At 50.1% G+C, this 19,337-nt stretch overlaps 1 protein-coding gene across 1 annotated transcript in view; it reads right to left on the bottom strand.

Moving 5' to 3' along the window:
• LOC109909501 (arf-GAP with Rho-GAP domain, ANK repeat and PH domain-containing protein 1) overlaps nt 1-19,337 on the bottom strand; it is a 70,518-nt gene that overhangs the window by 28,219 nt on the left and 22,962 nt on the right. Inside the window, 8 exon segments of the mRNA XM_031791444.1 lie at nt 4,103-4,237; nt 4,308-4,442; nt 13,813-13,876; nt 14,087-14,269; nt 15,147-15,232; nt 15,396-15,595; nt 15,830-15,936; nt 17,414-17,628. Coding sequence (XP_031647304.1) covers nt 4,103-4,237; nt 4,308-4,442; nt 13,813-13,876; nt 14,087-14,269; nt 15,147-15,232; nt 15,396-15,595; nt 15,830-15,936; nt 17,414-17,628 — 1,125 coding nt within the window.

Here is a 19,337-nt window from a genome sequence, read left to right as displayed (position 1 = left end):
GGATGGAGGGACTAGGGGAAGGGGACTGGATGGAGGGGACTAGGGGAAGGGACTGGATGGAGGGACTGGATGGAGGGACTAGGGGAAGAGACTAGGGGAAGGGACTGGATGGAGGGACTAGGGGAAGGGACTGGATGGAGGGACTGGGGGAAGGACTGGATGGAGGGACTAGGGGAAGGGACTGGGGGAAGGGACTAGGGGAAGGGACTGGATGGAGGGAGACTGGATGGAGGGACTAGGGGAGCGACTAGGGAAGGGACTGGATGGAGGGACTTGGGGAAGGGACTGGACTGGAGGAGAGACTAGGGGAAGGACTGGGTGGAGGGACTAGGGGAAGCAACTAGTGGAAGGGACTGGGGGAAGGGACTAGGGGAAGGGACTAGGGGAAGGGACTGGATGGAGGGACTAGCGGGGAAGGACTGGATGGAGAGACTATGGGGAAGGTGACAGGGTGGAGGGACTGCGATGGAGGGACCTAAGGGGAAGCGACTAGGGGAAGGGACTGGATGGAGGGACCTGGATGGAGGGACTGGATGGAGGCACTAGGGGAAGCGACTAGGGAAGGGACTGGATGAGGGACTAGGGAGGGACTGGATGGAGAGACTAGTGGAAGGGACTGGTGGAGGGACTAGGGGGAAGTGACTAGGGAGGGACTGGGGAAGGGACTGGATGGAGGGACTAGGGGAAGGGACTGGATGGAGAGACTAGGGGAAGGGACTGGGTGGAGGGACTAGGGGAAGGGACTGGATGGAGGGACTAGGGGAAGGGACTGGATGGAGGGACTAGGGGAAGGGACTAGGGGAAGGGACTGGATGGAGGGACTAGGGGAAGGGACTGGATGGAGGGACTAGGGGAAGGGACTGGATGGAGGGACTAGGGGAAGGGACTAGGGGAAGGGACTAGATGGAGGGACTAGGGGAAGGGACTGGATGGAGGGACTTGGGGAAGGGATGGAGGGACTAGGGGAAGGGACTGGATGGAAGGACTAGGGGAAGGGACTAGGGGAAGGGACTGGATGGAAGGACTAGGGGAAGGGACTAGGGGAAGGGACTGGATGGAAGGACTAGGGTAAGGGACTGGATGGAAGGACTAGGGGAAGGGACTGGATGGAGGGACTTGGGGAAGGGACTGGATGGAGGGACTAGGGGAAGGGACTGGATGGAGGGACTAGAGGAAGGGACTAGGGGAAGGGACTGGATGGAAGGACTAGGGGAAGGGACTTGGTGGAGGGACTAGGGGAAGGGACTAAGGGAAGGGGACTAAGGGAAGGGACTAAGGGAAGGGACTGGATCAAGGGACTAGGGGAAGGGACTGGATGGAGGGACTAGGGGAAGGGACTAGGGGAAGGGACTGGATGGAGGGACTAGGGGAAGGGACTGGATGGAGGGACTAGGGGAAGGGACTGGATGGAAGGACTGGGGGAAGGGACTGGATGGAGGGACTAGGGGAAGGGGACTGGGGGGAAGGGACTAGGGGAAGGGACTGGATGGAGGGACTGGATGGAGGGACTAGGGGGAAGCGACTAGGGGAAGGGACTGGATGGAGGGACTTGGGGAAGGGACTGGATGGAGAGACTAGGGGAAGGGACTGGGGTGGAGGGACTAGGGGAAGCAACTAGGGAAGGGACTGGGGGAAGGGACTAGGGGAAGGGACTAGGGGAAGGGACTGGATGGAGGGACTAGGGGAAGGGACTGGATGGAGAGACTAGGGGAAGGGACTGGGTGGAGGGACTGGATGGAGGGACTAGGGGAAGCGACTAGGGGAAGGGACTGGATGGAGGGACTGGATGGAGGGACTGGATGGAGGCACTAGGGGAAGCGACTAGGGGAAGGGACTGGATGAGGGACTAGGGGAAGGGACTGGATGGAGAGACTAGTGGAAGGGACTGGGTGGAGGGACTAGGGGAAGTGACTAGGGGAAGGGACTGGGGAAGGGACTGGATGGAGGGGACTAGGGGAAGGGACTGGATGGAGAGACTAGGGGAAGGGACTGGGTGGAGGGACTAGGGGAAGGGACTGGATGGAGGGACTAGGGGAAGGGACTGGATGGAGGGACTAGGGGAAGGGACTAGGGAAGGGACTGGATGGAGGGACTAGGGGAAGGGACTGGATGGAGGGACTAGGGGAAGGGACTGGATGGAGGGACTAGGGGAAGGGACTAGGGGAAGGGACTAGATGGAGGGACTAGGGGAAGGGACTGGATGGAGGGACTTGGGGGAAGGGATGGAGGGACTAGGGGAAGGGACTGGATGGAAGGACTAGGGGAAGGGACTAGGGGAAGGGACTGGATGGAAGGACTAGGGGAAGGGACTAGGGGAAGGGACTGGATGGAAGGACTAGGGTAAGGGACTGGATGGAAGGATAGGGGAAGGGACTGGATGGAGGGACTTGGGGAAGGGACTGGATGGAGGGACTAGGGGAAGGGACTGGATGGAGGGACTAGAGGAAGGGACTAGGGGAAGGGACTGGATGGAAGGACTAGGGGAAGGGACTTGGTGGAGGGACTAGGGGAAGGGACTTGGTGGAGGGACTAGGGGAAGGGACTAAGGGAAGGGACTAAGGGAAGGGACTAAGGGAAGGGACTGGATCAAGGGACTAGGGGAAGGGACTGGATGGAGGGACTAGGGAAGGGACTAGGGGAAGGGACTGGATGGACGGGACTAGGGAAGTGGACTGGATGGAGGGACTAGGGGAAGGGACTGGATGGAAGGACTAGGGAAGGAACTGGATGGAGGGACTAGGGGAAGGGACTGGATGGAGGGAATAGGGGAAGGGACTGGATGGAGGGCCTAGGGGAAGGGACTGGATGGAGGGACTAGGGGAAGGGACTGGATGGAGGGACTTGGGGAAGGGAATGGATGGACTAGGGGAAGGGACTGGATGGAGGGACTAGGGGGAGGGACTAGGGGAAGGGACTAGGGGACAGGACTGGATGGAGGGACTAGGGGAAGGGACTGGATGGAGGGACTAGGGGAAGGGACTGGATGGAGGGACTAGGGGAAGGGACTGGATGGAGGGACTATGGGAAGGGACTGGATGGAGGGACTTGGGGAAGAGACTGGATGGAGGGACTAGGGAAGGGACTAGGGGAAGGGACTGGATGGAGGGACTAGGGGAAGGGACTGAATGGAGGGACTAGGGGAAGGTACTAGGGGAAGGGACTGATGGAGGGACTTGGGGAAGGGACTGGATGGAGGGACTAGGGGAAGGGGCTAGGGGAAGGGACTGGATGGAGGGACTAGGGGAAGGGACTGGATGGAGGGACTTGGGGAAGGGATGGAGGGGACTAGGGGAAGGGACCTGGATGGAAGGACTAGGGGAAGGGACTAGGGGAAGGGACTGGATGGAAGGACTAGGGGAAGGGACTAGGGGAAGGGACTAGGGGAAGGGACTAAGAGACTAGGGGAAGGGACTATGGAAGGACTAGGGGAAGGGACTAGGGGAAGGGGACTAGAGGAATGGACTGGATGGAGGGACTAGGGGAAGGGACTGATGGAAGGGACTAAGAGACTAGGGGAAGGGACTAAGAGACTAGGGGAAGGGACTAGAGGAAGGGACTAAGAGACTATGGGAATGACTAGGAGAAGGGACTAGGAGAAGGGACTGGGGGAAGGCACTGGGGGAAGGGACTGATGGAAGGGACTAAGAGACTAGGGGAAGGGACTTATGGAAGGACTTGGGGAGGGACTAAGGGAAGGGACTGGGGGAAGGGACTAGGGGAAGGGACTGGGGGAAGGGACTAGGGGAAGGGACTGATGGAAGGACTATGGGAAGGGACTAGAAGTATGGACTAAGAGACTAGGGGAAGGGACTAAGAGACTAGGGGAAGGGACTAAGAGACTAGGGGAAGGGACAAAGAGACTAGGGGAAGGGACTAAGAGACTAGGGGAAGGGACTAAGAGACTAGGGGAAGGGACTAAGAGACTAGGGGAAGGGACTAAGAGACTAGGGGAAGGGAATATGGGAGGTGACTCGGAGACTAGGGCACTAGAGGATGGGACTAAGGGAGGGAACTCAGAGACAAGGGGACTAGGGAAGGGACTACGGGACTAAGGAAGAAACTAGGGAGGATGTGTGTGTGTGTGTGTGTGAGATTGGCTCACCCTCCCTGGCCTTACGCTCCGTGATAGGCCGGGCCATGGAGGCGGTCTTGAAAAGGAAGCCATTGTGAGTGACGGGGTGCTGTGGTGAATAGTGTTGAGGCTCCATGACCCCAGTCACCTCCGACCGAGGCAGCTCTGCAGACACACAACAACACACTGTCAACATGCACACTCATTATTACACTGGAATACAACATGTAAATACCTGTGTTGAGGTTGTGTGAGAGGAACTGGGCCTGTAGTTTCTGGTTGTGGGCGAGTGCCAGGGAGAGAGGGGAGGGACAGTCAGCCTGGCCAGTAGAACAGTTCACATCAGCTCCACAGAACACAGACATAAGGTCTCCAGGACATCACTGCACTGCACGTTTATACACAGGGCCTGGAGAGAGAGAGGGGGGGAGAGAGGGGGAAAGGGGGGAGAGAGAGAGGGGGAGAGAAGGGGAAAGGGGGGAGAGAGAGAGGGGGAGAGAGGGGAGAGAGAGGGGGGGGAGGAGAGAGAGAGGGGGGGGGAGAGAGAGAGAGAGAGAGAGAGAGAGGGGGGGAGGAGAGAGAGAGAGGGGGGGGGGGGGGAGAGAGAGAGAGGGGGGAGAGGGGAAAAGGGGGGGAGAGAGAGAGAGAGAGAGAGAGAGAGAGAGAGAGAGAGAGAAGAGAGAGAGAGAGAGAGAGAGAGAGAGAGAGAGAGAGAGGGGGGGGGAAAGGGGGGGAGAGAGGGGGAAAGGGGGGAGAGAGAGAGAGAGAGAGAGAGAGAGAGAGAGAGAGAGAGAGAGAGAGAGCGAGAGAGAGAGAGAGAGAGAGCGAGAGAGAGAGAGAGAGGGGGGGGAGAGGGGAAAAGGGGGGGAGAGAGAGAGAGAGAGAGAGAGAGAGAGAGAGAGAGAGAGAGAGGGGGGGAAAGGGGGGGGGGAGAGGGGGAAAGGGGGGAGAGAGAGAGTGGGGTTAGGGTGGGATAACTGTTTCAAATTCAGAAAATGTTTTGATCACTTTGTCAGTGTTAGCGAGGAGGAAGTAACATCGCTGCTATGCTGAGTCTTAGCTTTTTGCTTGAAACAGCAGTGACCAGACTGTCATTGTAGCTGTCACAGCAGTATTAGACTGTCATTGTAGGTCTCACAGCAGTATTAGACCGTCACTGTAGCTGTCACAGCAGTATTAGTGAACTTGTTTCTCAATTCATAGTTCAGGGTCTCAGACAGTTGTACAACATTATGACATCATAACCTACGACATTCCACAAGCCTACACATTTCACACCAACCCACAGTCCACCTGTTGTTGGGCAAAGCAGTGGTGCAGCTGACTCACAGCTGTGGTTCAGAACAATCCACTGTTTCTCAACTGAGACCAATGACTCACATCTCTGAGGACTTTAAGGTGAGGGGGACAGGGTGAGGGACCAGGGGACAGGGTCGGGGTAAGACTAAACGGGGTGAGGGGACAGGTTAACTGGGAATCATGGGAGGAAATTAAAACCAGTCAGGAAGAGAGGGTGACTGCCCCGTTGAGAGAAAGATAGAGACCAGGAGAGATACAAAACAGGGAGGAGGATGTTTTTACAGCTGAGCTCAATGTAGCCTTCCAGCTGGAGCACAACCCAACACAGTAACACACACCTTATTACAAGCACACACACAATGATGCTGCTGCACTCTCTCTGAACCAACAACCCACATCGTTTTGGTGTGATTGGGGGATTCCACACTTCCATGTCACTCCTCTGTCTCTTCCCTTCTCTCCTTCCTCCCTCTCTACTCAATTATCTCCCTTCTCCTGCTCTCTCCTTCTCCTGCTCTCTCCTTCCTCCCTCTCTACTCAATTATCTCCCTTCTCCTGCTCTCTCCTTCTCCTGCTCTCTCCTTCCTCCCTCTCTACTCAATTATCTCCCTTCTCCTGCTCTCTCCTTCTCCTGCTCTCTCCTTCTCCTGCTCTCTCCTTCTCCTGCTCTCTCCTTCTCCTACTCTCTCCTTCTTCTACCCTGTCCTTCTCCTGCTCTCTCCTTCCTCCCTCTCTACTCAATTATCTCCCTTCTCCTGCTCTCTCCTTCTCCTGCTCTCTCCTTCCTCCCTCTCTACTCAATTATCTCCCTTCTCCTGCTCTCTCCTTCTCCTGCTCTCTCCTTCCTCCCTCTCTACTCAATTATCTCCCTTCTCCTGCTCTCTCCTTCTCCTGCTCTCTCCTTCCTCCCTCTCTACTCAATTATCTCCCTTCTCCTGCTCTCTCCTTCCCCTGCTCTCTCCTTCCTCCCTCTCTACTCAATTATCTCCCTTCTCCTGCTCTCTCCTTCTCCTGCTCTCTCCTTCCTCCCTCTCTACTCAATTATCTCCCTTCTCCTGCTCTCTCCTTCCCCTGCTCTCTCCTTCCTCCCTCTCTACTCAATTATCTCCCTTCTCCTGCTCTCTCACTCTCCTGCTCTCCCCTTCTCCTACTCTCTCCTTCTTATACCCTGTCCTTCTCCTGCTCTCTCCTTCTCCTGCTCTCTCCTTCTCCTGCTCTCCCCTTCTCCTGCTCTCTCCTTCTCCTGCTCTCTCCTTCTCCTGCTCTCTCCTTCTCCTGCTCTCTCCTTCTCCTGCTCTCTCCTACTCCTGCTCTCTCCTTCTCCTGCTCTCTCCTTCTCCTGCTCTCTCCTTCTCCTACTCCCTCCTTCTCCTACTCTCTCCTTCTCCTACATCTTTTTCTTCTCCAGGACTTCTAGCCCTCACACATCAGCAAACATGCACACAGACACAGGGAGGAATCAAAGACTTTTACACAACCCCTGGAGAGCTAGAGAGAAAGAAAGAATGAGAACAAGATAGAGAGAGCGAGACACAGAGAGAGAATGATTTTTCTGAGGGCCGTGTGGAGTGCACTCTATACCCTGGGTGTGTCTCTGAAAGGAAAGTGATTACAGATACCCCTTGCCTCTATCCTCCCTATTCCCTCCATCCGCAAACTAACAAATGTTTCACATGCTTGGCAAGCGGAGGAGCACACACAAACACATGCACACAATACAGACACATGAGACAGGAAGAAAGAAGTGTGATACATCTGTTCCAGCATTACCTCACCAGAGAGACCTACTGTTGCAGACAGAGATCTATCAGACAGAGAGACCTGGTGTAGCAGAACTAGACACCTACTGTAGCAGACAGAGAGACCTACTGTAGCAGACAGAGAGACCAATTAGACAGAGAGGCCTATCAGACAGAGAGAGAAAGTTAAGTCGGACATGCTTTCACGCCACTATAGCCCCACATCTACACCCTCGGACCCCGAGACTATTCTTCCTACCTCGTGCCTGGCGGCTACCCTCGTCTGGGGAATAGAGAACCAAATCAAATAAATCAAATCAAATCTCCTACTTCCGGCGCTGACAGAGATGGCCGCCTCGCTTCGCGTTCCTAGGAAACTATGCAGTTTTTTGTTTTTTTACGTGTTATTTCTTACACTAGTACCCCAGGTCATCTTAGGAATAGAGAACCAGGTCAATGAGGTACAGCGTTCCCAGTCGAACCCGGGGAGGGGGCTCCGGCTAATCAGATGTTTGTCCCAGACGCAGCCCACTCCCAGGGTTCTGGAAAGGGCTCCTTCTTCCAGGCTTGCCTGCCGCCCTGGCTCCCGTCAGACCCTGGCCTTCGTGCGACAATGCTTTATTTTGGTGGCCCACCATGGTCCCTGACGTCTCCGAGTTCATTGCTGCCTGCACTGTCAAAACAAGACATCGCTGCAAGCTCCGGCTGGCCTCCTTCAACCTCTTCCTGTCCCTCACCGTCCCTGGTTACATATATCCCTGGACTTCATCACTGGTCTCTCTTCGTATGATGGAAACACCACTATCCTCACAGTGGTGGACAGGTTTTCCAAAACCGCTCATTTCATTCCCCTCCCCAAGCTACCTTCTGCCAAGGAAACGGCCCAGGTCATGGTGCAGCACGTCTTCCGGATCCATAGACTTCCGGAGGACATGGTCTCCGACCGTGATCCTCAGTTCTCGTCCCGGTACTGGAAGGCCTTCTGCACACTCATTGGGTCATCGGCCAGCCTGTCCTCCTGGTTTCATCCGAAATCCAATGGCCAGTCGGAGAGTGCCAATCAAGACCTGGAGACGACTCTTCAGTGCCTTGTCTCGGCCAACCCCACCTTCTGCAGCCAGAAACTTGTGTGGGTGGAGTACTCCTGGGAACACCCTTCCCTGCTCGGCCACTGGGCTCTCACCCTTCGAGTGCTCCGTTGGTTATCAGCCCCCGCTCTTCCTGGAGCAAGAGGAAGAGGACAACATACCCTCGGTCCAGATGTTTGGCCGCTGCTGTCGGCGTACTTGTAAGAGAGCTAGATCCACTCTTCTCAAGACAACCTCCAGGTATCGTCAACAGGCGAACCGCCACTGGACCCCAGCTCCCCCGCTATTGTCTTGGGCAGAGGGTATGACTGTCCACACGGGATCTGCCCCTCCGGGTAGAGTCCCGCAAACTTTCCCCCCAATTTATCGGCCCTTTCCCCAACTCCAAGATCCTTAGCCCCTCTGCTGTTTGTCATCCATTGCACCGAACCCTCTGTATACATCCCACCTTTCATGTATCAAGGATTAAACCTCGGTCTCACAACCCTCTGTCTCCTGTTTCACCTGTCTTGTGCTTGTCTCCTGTTTTTCTAGTTCTCCCGGTTTTTGACCATTATGCCTGCCCTGACCCTGAGCCTGCCTGGTGTTCTGTACTTTACAGACTCTGCCCTGGATTATCGACCACTGCCTGCCCTTGATCTGTAGCTTGCCTGCCCACTGTTTTGTAAATAAATATTTGTTATTTCGAACTGTCTGCATCTGGGTCTTATCCTGAGGTCTGATAGAAAGAGAAGAGAATAAGAGGGGTAAGGATAGAGAAAGGGATTGAAGCTGTGTCCTAGCAACTGATCTATATAAGAGCCATATTGACACACATCCAATGAAACAGGCCCATAGATTGTTTACTGCAGTCAGCCAATCAGCCAACACCACGCCTGCACCCACCCAGCACCTACTATTTACATTTTAGTCATTTAGCAGACTTATCCAGAAAGACTTAGTGCATTAATTTTAAGAAGCTAGGCAGGACAACCACATATCACAGTCATTTCTGCGGTGGGGAGGGGTGATGTAGGACTAATCCAGATACTCTCGAGATACGTTTTCAGAAAATGCGCAGGGATTCATTGTTCCGTCATTGGTGTGCCAGGGCAGAAAATAGCTTTGGTTGGGATAAGCCGTCCCCTCATAGGGGTGGAAGTCCCAAGAGACCAAAGATGGCAGAACCAAGTGCTCAGGTTGAGGTGTAGGGTTTGAACCACACAGACATGTCAATATTCAATACAGACATATGGAGAAATTCCTAAACCACTCGCACACACAAACATATCCAAAACCATCCATACACACACACAAATACCTCTCTCTGCGTCTCTTAACACTGTCAGCCCACAGTCACACTGTCAAACTAATATTCTCAAAGGTTGCTGTCTAATCACTGGGTTGGTTGCATATTCTAGCATCTTGTCCTGACAAAATATCCCGTTTAAAACGGGAACTTTTTTTTTTCTCGAAAAATGAAAATACTCCCCCTAGAGTCGCAAGAGGTTAATTATCATGTGGAGGTTAGATGTGAGGTAGACTGGCAGCCCTGTAAAAGCAGTGCTAGCCTGCACTGAGAGATACTAAAAAAGCGGAAATAGTTTAGCTTCACTATGTTATAACTGTGTAGCATAGCAATCAAATTAGGATCCAAGTTTTTCCTGACCATGTCAGCTGACCAGGAAAAACTCCTGGCACTAGCTATAAGATGCTAACATAGTTTGGCATTGATGTGCTATAAGATGCTAACATAGTTTAGCTGTGATGTGCTATAAGATGCTAACATTGTTTAGCAGTGATGTGTTATAGCATGCTAACATAGTTTAGCTGGGATGTGTTATAAGATGCTAACATAGTTTAGCGTTGATGTGCTATAAGATGCTAACATAGTTTGGCGTTGATGTGCTATAAGATGCTAACATTGTTTAGCAGTGATGTGTTATAGCATGCTAACATAGTTTAGCTGGGATGTGTTATAAGATGATAACATGGTTTAGCTGTGATGTGCTATAAGATGCTAACATTGTTTAGCAGTGATGTGTTATAGCATGCTAACATAGTTTAGCTGGGATGTGTTATAAGATGATAACATGGTTTAGCTGTGATGTGCTATAAGATGCTAACATGTTTTTTTATTTTTATTTAACCTTTATTTAACCAGGTAGGCTAGTTGAGAACAAGTTCTCATTTGCAACTGCGACCTGGCCAAGATAAAGCATAGCAGTGTGAGCAGACAACAAAGAGTTACACATGGAGTAAACAATTAACAAGTCAATAACACAGTAGAAAACAAAGGGGGAGTCTATATACAATGTGTGCAAAAGGCATGAGGAGGTAGGCAAATAATTACAATTTTGCAGATTAACACTGGAGTGATGAATGATCAGATGGTCATGTACAGGTTAGCTGTGATGTGTTAAAAGATGCTAACATAGTTTAGCTGTGATATGCTATAAGATGCAAACATTGTTTAGCAGTGATGTGTTAAAAGATGCTAACATAGTTTGGCTGTGATGTGCTATAAGATGCAAACATTGTTTAGCAGTGATGTGTTAAAAGATGCTAACATAGTTTAGCTATGATATGCTATAAGATGCAAACATAGTTTTGCTGTGATGTGCTATAAGATGCTAGCATGGTTTAGCTGTGATGTGTTATAAGATGCTAACATGGTTTAGCTGTGATGTGCTATAAGATGCTAACATGGTTTAGCTGTGATGTGTTATAAGATGCTAACATGGTTTAGCTGTGATGTGCTATAAGATGCTAACATGGTTTAGCTGTGATGTGCTATAAGATGCTAACATGGTTTAGCTGTGATGTGTTATAAGATGCAAACATTGTTTAGCTGTGATGTGTTATAGCATGCTAACATAGTTTAGCTGTGATGTGTTATAAGATGCTAACAGGGTTTAGCTGTGATGTGCTATAAGATGCTAACATAGTTTAGCTGTGATGTGCTATAAGATGCTAGCATGGTTTAGCTGTGATGTGTTATAAGATGCTAACATGGTTTAGCTGTGATGTGCTATAAGATGCTAACATGGTTTAGCTGTGATGTGTTATAAGATGCTAACATGGTTTAGCTGTGATGTGCTATAAGATGCTAACATGGTTTAGCTGTGATGTGCTATAAGATGCTAACATGGTTTAGCTGTGATGTGCTATAAGATGCTAACATGGTTTAGCTGTGATGTGCCATGAGATTCTGGCATATAGGGAACAGAAAACACCAACAGGCCGTTGGGTCACTACGAGCCACCAGAACAGCTTCAATGCACCTTGGCATAGATTCTACAAGTGTCTGGAACTCTATTGGAGGGACATGACACCATTCTTCCACAAGAAATTCAACAATTTGGCGTTTTGTTGATGGTGGTGGAAAACTGTCTCAGGCGCCGCTCCAGAATGTTCAATTGTGTTGAGATCTGGAGACTGAGACACACACCTTTTAACCCCCCCCCCCCCCCCCCCCCCCCCCCTATGCTCCTTTGAGACCCAAAGTCACAGATCTCTTGTAGTCAAATAATGGGCAACTGGGCATTTTTAACACATGTTCTTAAGCATGATGGGATGTGAAAGCATCTGCTTTCAATATACTTAGTATCCCTCATTTATTCAAGTGTTTCTTTATTTTGGCAGTTCCCTGTAGTTTAGCCGTGATGTGTTATAAGATGCTATCAGCATAGATCAGCAGAGTGGGAGAGGGAGCTGACTCGTACAAGACTGTCCATTCAGAAAGGGGAGGCTATGACCACACAAAGAACACATGGAGTCACACGTCTCCCTCCAGCTGAGCATAGAGGAAGTCGTCCATTTCTATCATCCAACTCACATATTTACACAATTCAACACACTTACGCAAATACAACTCTCAGAACCACACTCGAATACAACTCTCAGACCCACACTCCAATACAACTCTCAGACCCACACTCCAATACAACTCTCAGACCCACACTCCAATACAACTCTCAGACCCACACTCCAATACAACTCTCAGACCCACACTCCAATACAACTCTCAGACCCACACTCCAATACAACTCTCAGACCCACACTCAAATACAACTCTCAGACCCACACTCCAATACAACTCTCAGACCCACACTCCAATACAACTCTCAGACCCACACTCCAATACAACTCTCAGACCCACACTCGAATACAACTCTCAGACCCACACTCGAATACAACTCTCAGACCCACACTCAAATACAACTCTCAGACCCACACTCCAATACAACTCTCAGACCCACACTCCAATACAACTCTCAGACCCACACTCGAATACAACTCTCAGACCCACACTCGAATACAACTCTCAGACCCACACTCAAATACAACTCTCAGACCCACACTCCAATACAACTCTCAGACACATTCTTTCCCCTCTCACATTTTATACACACGACACACAAACACAAAAACAGGCCTTGTCCACAAACATACAATGCCAACAAACAGAGCACACAGTCCTACACAGCTACTGCAGTGGTGAACTCACCCATGAGCTGACAGTGTAGTCCTCTTGAATGTCACCGGTGCATGTGTGTGTGTCTGTGTATGTGTGTGTGTGTACCAAACTGCATAGTTCCAAGTGAAGACGATGCAAGAGCCCTCCTCACAAAAATACACCAACAGAAGAGAGGAGGAGGGACAGAGAGAAACACTTTCCTCAGCTCCACTGACCAGACCCTCAGCTCCACTGACCAGACCCTCAGCTCCACTGACCAGACCCTCAGCTCCACTGACCAGACCCTCAGCTCCACTGACCAGACCCAAACAGTGAAACAGGGATAAAAGGGGGAGGGGAGGAGAAAAACTCTGGAGGGGCGGGGTTAGAGTACAATCCTGTAGAAAGACCATGATGACATCTGAAGGAGGGGTGGAGTCAGCAACATGAGCTTATACATGCTCAAGGTTGGTTGAGGCCCAGGAAGAGCGCAGAGAGAGACACAGTCCAGACAACAGGGAATGGACCAGGGAGAACACAGAGAGAGACACAGTCCAAGGCAGCAGGGAATGGACCAGGGAGAGCACAGAGAGAGACACAGTCCAAGGCAGCAGGGAATGGACCAGGGAGAACGGGAACAGACCAGAAAAAGAGAGGGGAGAAGGAGAACAAAGGATTCATTTAGTTCAACGCATGAAGAGCGAGAGAGAGGGTGTTTGTGTGTGTGTGTGTGTGTGTGTGTGTGTCTCCCTATGCCGTTGCATCCTAGTCCAACAATCAGAAGCAGACACACACACACACACACACACACACACACACTGGGCATGAACATCTGGTTAGCTAAATCACTTAAGGAGGAAAATGGAATCACTCAAAGTCATGTGCTGAATGTGATTCTCACACACACACACACGCACCACACACACACCCCACACTCACACACACTCAAACACACACATACACATATACACACACACTCACAGAGAGAGAGAGACAGAGAGCTGTGTGCAGTTGGCATTGCTTCTGGTAACTGGGTTAAGAGGCTATTGACTGACCCAGCTAAGAGCTGTAACACTAAGGCATTCACTACACAGAAACACACACACTGAATGGAAGAGAAGGGTACTGGAGGGGCTGGATACTGGAGGGGGATAGATACTGGAGGGGGATAGATACTGGAGGGGGATAGATACTGGAGGGGCTGGATACTGGAGGGGCTGGATACTGGAGGGGATAGATACTGGAGGGGATAGATACTGGAGGGGATAGATACTGGAGGGGTATGGATACTGGAGGGGTGTGGATACTGGAGGGGTGTGGATACTGGAGAGAGAGATACTGGAGGGGTATGGGAGTGTATTCGATCGTTCAGGTTGTCATTTAGATGTGGTAGGGTTAAATTAAGGTTAGTTTGGAGGTCAGATCAGTGTTATATAAAGGTTGTTCTTACGTTGTTAAGCTCTTCCTGGTTGCCGTAGAGGGGGTGGTATTTGCGGTATTTTCCCTGTCTGTATTTGGAGCTGACGAATCGTCGGCGGTCTTCGCTACAACTGGTCGGACTCAGCGCCTCGCTGGGAGGGACGTTCGCCGCCCAAAATCTGTTCAGACGCTCATTACCTAGCAACAGGAACACCTTGGGGACAGGTAAGGGACAGGCAGGGGTATTAGAGAGGGACACAGTAGTTTGCCAAAATACTGTTCTGTTTCAGCTGTCGTGGTCAGTCTAGCTGTATGGAGAAGGAGGTACTGTTCTGTTTCAGCTGTCGTGGGCAGCCTAGCTGTGTGGAGAAGGAGGTACTTCTCTGTTTCAGCTGTCGTGGTCAGTCTAGCTGTTTGCAGAAGGAGGTACTGTTCTGTTTCAGCTGTCGTGGTCAGTCTAGCTGTTTGCAGAAGGAGGTACTGTTCTGTTTCAGCTGTCGTGGTCAGTCTAGCTGTTTGGAGAAGGAGGTACTTCTCTGTTTCAGCTGTCGTGGTCAGCCTAGCTGTTTGGAGAAGGAGGTACTTCTCTGTTTCAGCTGTCGTGGTCAGTCTAGCTGTTTGGAGAAGGAGGTACTTCTCTGTTTCAGCTGTCGTGGTCAGTCTAGCTGTTTCGAGAACGAGGTACTGTTCTGTTTCAGCTGTCGTGGTCAGTCTAGCTGTATGGAGAAGGAGGTACTTCTCTGTTTCAGCTGTCGTGGTCAGTCTAGCTGTTTCGAGAACGAGGTACTGTTCTGTTTCAGCTGTCGTGGTCAGTCTAGCTGTTTCGAGAACGAGGTACTGTTCTGTTTCAGCTGTCGTGGTCAGTCTAGCTGTTTCGAGAACGAGGTACTTCTCTGTTTCAGCTGTCGTGGTCAGTCTAGCTGTTTCGAGAACGAGGTACTTTCGGTACTCTTCAATTCCATGCATACAGGGACCTTTGAAGTGTTTGGATCCTTTTTTGTTATTTGATTGGTGGATTCAAATAAAGTATTTAGTGTGTGTGTGTGTGTGTATGTGTGTGTGTGTGTGTGTGTGTCTGTGTGTGTGTGTACCTGTATAAGCTCCTCTGTCCACACCCTCCTGTCCATCTTCAGACTGCGCACCTTAGAGATGCTGGGGCCCAAACCGCGGTGCTCTCCTACAACATGCACACACACAGACACACACACACACACACACACAAAATGCATAAGTCTTGGACTGCTCCACTATAAAGGATTCTGTATATAACACAAATTGGGTCCTACCAAAGGTCAGTGGATCTGAAAGTTCTGCAACCGGGTGATAGTTAACACACTCACCTGCACAGCGTTTGCAGACCACCACACACAGGTTGATGGCAGCCCACTCAGGTTTGGCGGCGCCACAGTCGGCACAGCAACCATTGCTAGGCTCCGCCCAGATTTTATTAGCCACCTCGCTATTGGACAGAGCCTCTCCAATCGCTTCACGCATCGCTTCTACCCACTGGTCTTTATGTTGTTCTGAATCCGCTAGAAAACTACACACATACACATACATTGACATTAGAATGAGACAGAATGAGACATCCACACACACACACACAGATGTGACCTCTGAACAGCTTGACACAGACCCTCGTGGTTTAGTCCTTCCTCTTCACACACACACACACACACACACACACACACACACACACACACACACACACACTGACTACACTCTTTCTAACTACGCTCTCTTTTTTCTGTTTTGTATTTCTGTGTGTGTAAACCTGAAGATGCGGTAGGGTGTTGTCAGATCAAAGCTGCGGCGGTCAGTGTCTTTCACGTTTCCTACGTTCATGTCGATAGACGTGATGCCGATGCCAAGACGGTAGTCCTGGAAACAGAACAGACACATCACACAGCTGACATCACCCACTACAACAAGATCAGAGCTGGGTTCAAATACATACATACATATTAAGTATTTGCTATTGAGGCTGTGTTTACACAAGCAGCCCAAATCTGATCTTATTTTTGACCAATCACATCGGATCTTTTCACATCCGATGGATCAAAACACCAATTAAAGGAAAAAAAATATCAGAATTGGGCTGCCTGTCTAAATGTGGCCTTAAGACACGTATTTTATGTGCATTTTAGTATTTTCTAAATAAATGTGGCCAAACCAGATACTTTTATTTTAGGGTCATTCCACCAATTTGGTGACTTTGGAGACGTGTAACTTTTAAAAACACCTTGTCACCTAATTTTAACAATCTGTCATGAAGAGCACACGTTCAAATTCATAACAAACACGTTTTCCCATCTCAAGAGGTTAAATAAAATGTTTTACTACAATAAGTGCCAAATAAAGTACCAGGGTTGACCGTAACAGGGTTGACCGTAACAGGGTTGACCGTAACAGGGTTGACCGTAACAGGGATGACCGTAACAGGGATGACCGTAACAGGGATGACCGTAACAGGGATGACCTTAACAGGGTTGACCGTAACAGGGTTGACCGTAACAGGGTTGACCGCAACAGGGTTGACCGTAACAGGGTTGACCTTAACAGGGTTGACCGTAACAGGGTTGACTGTAACAGGGTTGACCTTAACAGGGTTGACCGTAACAGGGTTGACCGTAACAGGGTTGACCGTAACAGGGTTGACCTTAACAGGGTTGACCGTAACAGGGTTGACCTTAACAGGGTTGACCTTAACAGGGTTGACCGTAACAGGGTTGACTATTTCTTCTTAAATCAGCCATAAATCCCCACATGACAGGTGGAATGGAAGCTTGTTGTGTGCAACAGGGAGTGGCAATTGAATGCTTCACATAAATACGTGCTAAAATATTTTTCACCTGTACTCGAGACGATTTGTTTTCCACCACAAAACGGCCAAAAATTATAAAACCAGTTCACCTGCTTTTACACTATGATTTGACTATTAGATGTTCAGGACCCAACACCCCTAGGACCAAACAGTCCTAGGACCCAATAGTCCTAGGACCCAACACCCCTAGGACCAAACAGTCCTAGGACCAAATACCCCTAGGACCCAACACCCCTAGGACCAAACAGTCCTAGGACCCAATAGTCCTAGGACCCAACACCCCTAGGACCCAACACCCCTAGGACCCAACACCCCTAGGACCAAACACCCCTAGGACCAAACACCCCTAGGACCAAATACCCCTAGGACCAAACACCCCTAGGACCAAACACCCCTAGGACCAAATACCCCTAGGACCAAATACCCCTAGGACCAAACACCCCTAGGACCAAACACCCCTAGGACCAAACACCCCTAGGACCAAACACCCCTAGGACCAAACACCCCTAGGACCAAACACCCCCACAGCCTCACCTCCATGTTCTTGTAGAGGAAGACCTTGTCTCCGGAGACGACTGTGTAGAGTTTGGAGCGCAGGCCCCTCAGCTCCAAGTAGCCCTGCTGTTCAGGGGTCAGGGGTGAACCAGGGGTCATCGAGGAGTGTGGGACCGATGAAGTAATCTCCTTGCTGCCCTCCTGGCACCCCCTAGTGAAGTTCTGCAGAACTGACACCCACTCATTCCTCTCAACTACACACACACACACACACACACACACAGAGGAAGAGTGATTTAGCACGCAGCAGTGTGATATGAACAGCTTGATGTGGATGTCTGCATGATGGGCAGATGAGTTGCTGTTTCTAGAGTTCTCATTGTTGCGAGGTTGATTTGGGCCCGGGTGGGTTTCGGGCTTGCCGTGTCGTGTTAAGAATAAAATCAACTGTGAGTGTCTGTGCACCTTTTATCCTACTAAGGCTCTCTCTCAGCAGCTGCAGCTGCAGACACTAGCAGTGCCAGCGGTGCCACTAGCGGTGCCAAGATTTAAACATTGGCTGGGCCAGAGATATTTGCTGCCATGATGAAAGTATTTTTCTGATGAGTGAAATGTTTCAAATTGCAATAAGAATAGGTTGGAGTGGCCTCCCGAGTTGTGCAGCGGTCTAAGGCACTGCATCGCAGTGCTTGAGGCATCACTACCGACCCGGGTTCAATCCCGGGCTGTGTCGCAGCCGGCCATGACCGGGAGACCCATGAGGCGGCGCACAATTGGTCCAGTGTCGTCCAGGTTAGAGGAGGGTTTGGCTGGCCGAGATTTCCTTGTCCCATCGCGCTCTAGCGACTCCTGTGGCGGGACGGGCGCAGTGCACGCTGACACGGTCGCCAGTTCTACGGTATTTTCTCCGACACATTGGTGCGGCTGGCTTCCGGGTTAAGCGAGCAGTGTGTCAAGAAGCAGTGCGACTTGGCAAGGTTGTGTTTCGGAGGACGCAAGGCTCTCGACCTTCGCCTCTCCCGAGTCTGTACGGGAGTTGCAGCGATGGGACAAGACTGTAACTACCAATTTAACATGTGTTAAAAACACAGGGCTTTTAACAGATTATTCAAATGGCTGTTCGACAGAAAATCTAGTTTATTTCTAGTTTATTTGTTCAAGGTTCCCTTTGTTATTTCATTACAAAATAAAACGCTTGATTGTATTTCAAATGCATGAATGACTCATATGCTGTGTAATTAGCCAACATGAATCACTGATTGATTATATTGAAGTTAGGTTAAGACACATAAAACAGGACACGCTGTCACAGCTCCATGGTGGAGAGATTATATAAGGCTACATGATCCAAGAGAAAAATACACACTTGATTAGGCTACGTTATAGCATGCTAAATGTTTATGATCGGTGATAGACAAACACTTGATTAGGCTACGTTATAGCATGCTAAATGTTTATGATCGGTGATAGACAAACACTTGATTAGGCTACGTTATAGCATGCTAAATGTTTATGATCAGTGATAGATGAACACTTGATTAGGCTACGTTATAGCATGCTAAATGTTTATGATCAGTGATAGATGAGCACTTGATTAGGCTACGTTATAGCATGCTAAATGTTTATGATCGGTGATAGATGAGCACTTGATTAGGCTACGTTATAGCATGCTAAATGTTTATGATCGGTGATAGATGAGCACTTGATTAGGCTACGTTATAGCATGCTAAATGTTTATGATCGGTGATAGATGAGCTATACCACCACTCATTTGCCCAGCCAGAGATCAATTAACCAAATATACAGACGGAGATTCAGTGAAACAAAATCCCATTGATTGATGATCAGGCACAGTCACAGGCGAGTGAAGAGCATGATCCACTTGTTAAGCTACTGTACATAGCATGCCAGCAAAGTGTTCTGATCAGTTAATATATGAGCTAACTAGAATAACTTGGATCAT

The sequence above is a fragment of the Oncorhynchus kisutch genome, linkage group LG15 (assembly GCF_002021735.2).
Source record: "Oncorhynchus kisutch isolate 150728-3 linkage group LG15, Okis_V2, whole genome shotgun sequence".
NCBI classification, from domain to species: Eukaryota; Metazoa; Chordata; class Actinopteri; order Salmoniformes; family Salmonidae; genus Oncorhynchus; species Oncorhynchus kisutch.
Note: the sequence above shows the minus strand (reverse complement) of the source record. Positions and strands in the feature narration are given on the sequence as shown.